Raw genomic sequence first — 7,500 nt, 5'->3', positions numbered from 1 at the left:
GGTAGTAGTGGTGGTGGTGGTAGTAACAGAACAGCAAGGGTAGCAGTAGTAGTAGTAAAAGTTGTAGACATAATAATAGAAATGGTAGTCATCGTCTCAGTACTAGAAATGCATCAAGTGCAGGACCCTCACGACCGTTGAAATAGTTCGTGCGTGCCCGCTAATGTTCCGAGCGCGTTCCGAATGCTCTACGATTTTTTGGTTCAACGAAGAATGAAGAAGAAGAAAAAGAAAAACAAGATACCAAATTTCAACTCGCATATTGCTTCTCAAGAAAGCCAAAGAACCCAATCAGAAACCCTCACTGCATTAGGAAAACAGTTTTAGTATTAGTAGGGCAAGAATAATAGTAATAACGGTTTTAGTGTCAATAGTATTAGTAATATTAGCACTGTAATTACTGTAGAAGTAAAAACAGCAGCAAAACGCCTGCCCTCTCTGTTTAAATATGATTGAAATAATGAGAAAGTAGTATTTGTATTAAGAAAAATATGGAAAAATTGTTTTGGAGGCTAACTTTCAAATATCTATAGAAAAATATATAATAGGATCATATTCTACATTCATATATAACTAAACATGTTCGTTTCATCTGAACAATATAAATAACAATCACTTCTCTGGAATACTTGTTTACTCACCCAATCTTTTGTTAATTTACTTGATTATTCTTTTTTATCAGTAATAAATCTTCACCAAACTCTATGGAAAGATTTTGCTTTGATATTGTGACGTATAGTAGACAACGGTATGTATAAATCTACGGTACATATACATCATATTTCACGCATGTCATTGGAGGTAATGTCGCTGATGAACACAATGCTTTGAGACTAGACAGTGATACATAGGCTATATACAAAACTCGGAGCAATGACAAGGAATACATATTAATCTGTATCAATCCAAATATTATTGCGCTACATAAGCTGCAAGATATTATACTATTTACTGGATGTAAAATTTTTATCGTATGACCTACTGAGCGATACTAATGGTGTATACACCATAAATTCAAATGAATTACGATCATACACATCGTTGAAATTCGCAAATGCATTTAACTGTAAATGAGAAATGATCAGAATCGAGTAAATGTGCAAATAAGCTATCTATATCTCTTTACCAGACACATCTCTGGAGCTCAGTTTGGACACAATTTAGCCTATTTTAGAGTCAACCCGATCAATAGTTTCCCAATCAAGAACCTACGTCAGTGAAACGAAGAGCAACAGCTATATAAGCAACAGCTGCAATAGCAGTTGATAACCTCATCTTTAGGTAAACAAGCAACAGCTGTTGGCAATTTTGTAATATGGGAGTTAAATGTTCTTAAGCTTGTTCGGTTAACCACCAATTAAGTGATCCAACCAAACCACCCAATACACCAACATCCATACTAGCCACCAGCCTTGGACAAGACATAGTCTTGCAGAAGAGTCATATCACCACATGACAACTTATACAACTCTAAGGCCCCATTCACACTCGCGATTTGAACCGCACGGAAACCGCGTCGGTGTCGCATAGTGAAAGAAAAAATGTGCGGTTGTGTGTGAACGCCTCCATTGACTCGCATTGTAATTTAACCACCGCGGCTGATACTGCTAATGTGAACAGGGCCTTAGATACTTTATACTCGTCCACCTCACCTCTTGATCAACTCAAACACCCATCCATCCTCTTTCATCACTCTTCACACACCCTCCATCCAATCCAACCTTCTATCAATTCAGCACTCAATCATTCTCTCTGGCGCTAACCATCAATTACAGGTCTTTACCTCTGTCGCCCAACCAATCACTCCATTATTGCGTCGATGCGTTGCGAGAGGAAGTTGATCAATGGGACGAGATCGATAGGTTATTTTAGCATAAGCTAGGGTTGTTTAACACTAGCAAATACACGGACATTTTCTTGACAATTTATAGTAGTCGTACTATTGCCACAACTGTAAGAACGTTCTAAAAAGGTTCCAGAGAAGACGACGAGGAGTCAACACACACACACACACACACACACACACACACAACACACACACACACACACACACACACACACACACACACACACACACACACACACACACACACACACACACACACACACACACACACACATATGTATATATATATATATATATATATATTCATAAGTTTACACACACGTGTAAGTGTATTTTTTTATTAAAGATTATTTATGTGTCCATTTATTCTCTGTAAACTTTATTGCGTTTTTTTTTACCTCAATTGAAAAAAAAAATGTTACAAAAGAGTGAGATTCTTGGTACCCAACAAAACTCTTAGTATCTAATTCCTCGATCACTTACCAATTTCTCAGCTATCCTATGGATAATGTTGGAGTTGTAAAGTCTTCTTCGATGGTCTTGCCAGGAGCTTCTGACGTAGAGACAGGGCTTGTCGTCCCAATACGGAAGAAAGTAGTAAATCCGGTCGTTTGTCATTGGTTTCATGGGTGGTGTCGTACTCTGCCACATGCTCGTCTCAGACGCCACAGAATCTGGGCCTTCTAGAAGGAGTAAAGAGAGTTGGAGAGGAGAAAGAAGAGGGAAGGTTAGAAGATGCTGGTGGCTTTGTGGGTATGTGGGAAATTATTCATTATCTCTTCTTAACGTATTTATGGGGGAATATATTGTGATATTCTCTGATGAACGTTAAACCCGTTTTATGGCAACAGTTCCTGATAATAAGCTGGGGTTATTACCATAAAGTGAGTCAATTTTTTTCTTACACTGACTATAGGATATGCTGCTGTTCTTTGTTACAAGAGGCTGGTGGCTTGCTGGGTATGTGGGAAATTATTCATCATCTCTTCTTAATGTATTTATGGGGGAATATATTGTGATATACTCTGATGAACGTTAAACCCGGTTTATGGCAACAGTTCCTGGTAATCAGCTGGGGTTATTGCCATAAAGTGAGTCAATTTTTTTTCTTACACTGACTATAGGATATGCTGCTGTTCTTTGTGGCCTAATTAATTCATACATCGTATGACATTTATTTTTTCAGCAATCTTCCCGATAAATACATTTCCAAATGGTAGGAAAAATTGTAATGTTATTTGAAACCACCAGGAAATGAAATAGAAGTAGCCCAAAAAATGATATGGCCTTTAAAAAATGAAGTGGAGGCTACTCTCCAAAAAAAAAATAGATACGTAAAAATAAAAATAAAACAAAATAAAATAAAATGAATAAACTAAAAAATAAATAGTTAAAAAATACTGTGGCTGAACGAGAAGTTTTTGGACTAGTATATTTTTTCCAAATCTGAATAAAATCTAGTCAACATCAAAATTCATGAAAGATTAGAAATATGCTAGTGAAATTGATCTGAAAAAAAAGAAGGAAAAACAGAAAAAAATGATCTTCAGAAGTTTCCGAAAACAGAATAAAACAATTACATCTCATCGAAAGAAGATTTTTTTTAATTAAAAGATAAAAAAAAAAAAATTGGGTTATCAGGAAACTACAAAGTTATGAAAAAAAGTCTTGTACTCGTATAAGACCCATAGCCTTCCAGAACCGCTCACTCACCAGACTCTTCCTCGCTCTCCTCGTCGCTGGAAGGTCTGTTGGAAGATGACCCGTCGAGCGAGTTTCCAGCGTTACCCATGGAGAGCTCGAAGAACACGGGTTTATCGGCCACTCGACGCTCGATCATCGTCGCCTCGTGAATCGACGCGAAGAGGATGAACTCTTCGTTCTTCCCGTAGTTCCCCTTCGAGTTCGAGAAAAGAGAACACTCGGGTCAAGAGAATGCGGAGGATTATCGAGAATTGGGAAGAAGGGAAGCGCATCTGTCAGGGGATTAAGGATGGCTGGGGAGCGGATGTGGGGCTTAGGAGGAATTCGGGAGGGGGGGAGGAGGAGGAGGGAGGTGAGATGTAGAGGAATGGGAGAGGGAGTGAGAGGTGAGGAGAAAGGGAAGTAAAGGGAGTCATGAAGATATAGGAGAGGAAAGAGTGGGGAAGAGAGGGAAAGGGAAAACAGAAGAACAGGAAGAAGAATGGAAGGGGAAGGTAGGATTGGAAAAAGGAGGGAGGGGAGGAGAATAGAATGGAAGGAGGTGGAACGGGAGGAAGGGAAGGGAGGGGAAGAGAGGAGAGGGGAAGAGAGGGAAGGGGAAGAGAGAAGAGGGGAGGGAAGGTGAGGGTAAAAGAAAGGAGGTGAAGGGGAGGTTGGGGTAAAGGAAGAGAATGTAGAGGAAGAGAAAAGAGCGGAGGGGGAGAGAAGAGAGGGGAGAAGGAAGTGAGGTATAGGAAAGGGAGAGGAGGGAGGAAGGGTAAGGAAGAGAGGGAGAGGCGGGAGGGTGGGAATGATGGATGACGTGCCACAGAAAAGGAATTTCTTGACCAAGTGATATAGAAATTGTTAAACAAAAAAAAGAATATTAAAAATGAAAACAATGCTGGAGAAAAGAGTGAAAGCGAGAGAGAATGAGAGAGAGATAGATAGAGATAGAGATAGAGATAGGGAGAGAGAAAAAGTAAAAGAGAGGGAGAGAGAAAGTGAGAGAGTGAGAGCGAGAAAGTGAGAAAGTAAGAGAGATAAAGTGATTGAGAGAGAGTGAGAGAGCGAGAGAGATAAAGTGAGAGAGAGAGAGAAACTGAGAGAGCAAGAACGAAAGAGACAAAGAAAAAAGGGAGAGTAAAACATAGGGCAGCCATTTACGAGTAAACAAAATGAAATATATACATATATGTTAAAAGGGAGAGGAGGACAATGCTAAGGGTAGAAACTTCAAAATAAATAAAAGGCAAGAGAACAGAACCCCCCACCTTAAAAAAAAAAGGAGAAAGACAGATGAGAATAGAGAAAACACAACAGAGAAAGAGTGATATTTGGGATAAGGCTTGGAAGGGGAAAGAGAGCATGGAAACGACAGGAGGAGAAAAGAGAGTATTTGAGAGCTTGAGCCGAATGGTGAGCAGGCAGGGAGGAAAGAGGAAGAGGGGAAAGAAGGGGAGTGGGAGTGGGGGGAAGAAGAGGGCAAGGGAGTAAGAGAGGGAGGGGAGAGGGAGAAAGAGAAAAGGGGATGAGGGTGATAGGAAGGAAAGGGAAAGGATAGGGAAGGGGAAAGTAGAGGAGGAGATAGGAAGGGAGGGGAGAGTGAGTAGGAGTGAGGGGGAAAGAAGAAGGTAAGGGAGTAAGAGAGAGGGAATTAAGGGAAATGATGGTGGAGAGGAAGAAAGAGAAAAGGAGGAGGAGGGGGATACGTAGGAAAGGTAAAGGTAAAGGGAAGGAAAGGGAAGGTAGAGAGAGGAGAGTGGGAGAAAGAAGAGGGTAAGGGATTAAGAAAGAGGAACTTAGGGAAAATGAAGGGAGAAAGAGCAGAGGAAGAGGAGGGGAATAAGGAGGAGGTGGGAAAGGAAAGGGAAGGAAAGGTAGAAAAGGAGAAAGGAAGACGGGGGAGAGTGAATGAGAGTCGGAGAAAGAAGAGTGTAGGGGAGCAAAAGAGAGCAATATAAGGGGAAAAAGAGGGAGAAAGAGAAGAGGAGGAGGAGGGGAATAAGGAGGAAAGGGAAAGGTAAAGGAAAGGTAAAGGTAAAGGAAAGGTAAAGGTAAAGGAAAGGGAAGGAAAGGTTGAGTAGGGGAGAGGAAGACAGGTGATAGTGAGTGGAAGTGGGAGAAAGAGGAGAGCATTGAAGTAATACAGAGGAACATGGGGGGAAAGGAGGCAGAAAGAGAAGAGGAGGAGGAGGAGGAGGAGGATAAGGAGGAGGAGGATAAGGAGGAGGAGGATAAGGAGGAAGGAGGAAAGGAATACGAAAGGAAAGAAGAGGAGGGGAGAGGAAGACAGGGGAGTGGGAGTGGGAGAAAGAAGAAGGTAAGAGGAGAAAGAGAAGGAGGATGAGGGGGATGAGGAGAAAAGGGAAAGGCAAAGGAAAGGGAAAGGCAAAGGAAAGGGAAAGGTAAAAGAAAGGGAAAGGGAAAGGAAAGGGAAAGGAAAGGGAAAGGTAAAGATAAAGGAAAGGGAAAGGTAAAGGAAAGGGAAAGGGAAAGGTAAGGGAAAGGGAAAGGCAAAGGAAAGGGAAAGGTAAAAGAAAGGGAAAGGGAAAGGAAAGGGAAAGGAAAGGGAAAGGTAAAGATAAAGGAAAGGGAAAGGTAAAGGAAAGGGAAAGGTAAAAGAAAGGGAAAGGGAAAGGAAAGACAAGGGAATGTAGAGGAAGAGAAGATATTGGTGTCTGAAAAGGATGTGTGTTGGGGGGAGAGGACTAATCGAAATATTTGCACTCGAGTGTGAAAGCCAAGTTTGTATAGCATCCAATAAGGTCTGAACTGCTACTTCCCCTCCCACGCCCCTCCCCCTCCTCCCACGCCCCTCCCCTCCTCCCACGCCCCTCCCCCTCCTCCCACGCCCCTCCCCCTCCTCCCACGCCCCTCCCCCTCCTCCCACGCCCCTCCCCCTCCTCCCACGCCCCTCCCCCTCCTCCCACGCCCCTCCCCCTCCTCCCACGCCCCTCCCCCTCCTCCCACGGCCCTCCCCTCCTCCTTTGCTCCTTCCCCTCCTCCTTTGCCTCTTCCCTTCCTCCTTTGCCTCTTCCCTTCCTCCTTTCCCTCTTCCTTTCCCTCCTCTTTTCCCTTCTCCTTCCCCTCCTCCTTTCCCTCTTCCTTTCCCTCCTCCTTTCCCTTCTCCTTCCCCTCCTCCTTTCCCTCCTCCTTTCCCTCCTCCTTCCCCTCTTCCTTTCCCTCCTCCTTCACCTCCTCCTTTCCCTCCTCCTTCTTCTCCTCCTTTCCCTCCTCCTTCTCCTCCTTTCCCTCCTCCTTCCCCTCTTCCTTTCCCTCCTCCTTCACCTCCTCCTTTCCCTCCTCCTTCTTCTCCTCTTTTCCCTCCTCCTTCCCCTCCTCCTTTCCCTCCTCCTTCCCCTCCTCCTCCTTCCCCTCCTCCTTTTCCTCCTCTTCCTTTCCCTTCTCCTTCCCCTTCCCCATAACTGGACGAATTTTACACCGTTTATCTAGATTTCTACTTGGTTACCTAGACCTATTCCTTTTTTTATATCTAAATTTTATTCTCTCTTTCCTGTCAACTTCCTCTGTAACCTAGTTTAAACCTTCTATGTTTTTATGTGTTATTATTTTTCTTCCTTAAATCCCCGTCACATATTCAAAATTCTCGTTAAATGCTGTGACTTTTGAAAACTGGAAGAAGATTTTGCTTATGTTATTCTAGACTTAACTAAGAACAATTCAGCAATGTAACTGATAACCGTATAGGTTTAACTTCTCTTAATTCGTCATTCAGCTTCTCAATGTATGACGCAAAGGTGAATTAACATTTGGAAATTCGAAAAAAAAAATATAAGATTGTAGCCAAAGTCATTTCTACTTAGACGAACTCATTGATTTTCCAATATGTGAACAAGGGCTATACTCAGGTTTTTTTTTTTTTTTTTTTTTTTTTTTTTTTTTTTTCAGCTCCTCGCCGCCTACCGTCTAGCCAAGGGACCAAATCCGATCTTGCTTAAATCCTTTGA

The 7,500-nt window shown here is 42.4% G+C and overlaps 1 protein-coding gene across 2 annotated transcripts in view; it reads right to left on the bottom strand.

Moving 5' to 3' along the window:
* Positions 1–7,500, bottom strand: part of LOC143040696 (otoferlin-like) — a 373,948-nt gene that overhangs the window by 123,883 nt on the left and 242,565 nt on the right. For both annotated transcript variants that reach the window (XM_076212016.1, XM_076212017.1), the window contains exons 11-12: positions 3,560–3,743; positions 2,330–2,529 (exon numbers count right to left, since the gene is read on the bottom strand). In XM_076212016.1, coding sequence (XP_076068131.1) covers positions 2,330–2,529; positions 3,560–3,743 — 384 coding nt within the window. The remainder of the gene's footprint in view (positions 1–2,329; positions 2,530–3,559; positions 3,744–7,500) is intronic.

The sequence above is a fragment of the Oratosquilla oratoria genome, chromosome 29 (assembly GCF_046742065.1).
Source record: "Oratosquilla oratoria isolate Oo_2021 chromosome 29, ASM4674206v1, whole genome shotgun sequence".
Taxonomy (NCBI): domain Eukaryota; kingdom Metazoa; phylum Arthropoda; class Malacostraca; order Stomatopoda; family Squillidae; genus Oratosquilla; species Oratosquilla oratoria.
This window is presented reverse-complemented; position numbering and strand designations above follow the sequence as displayed.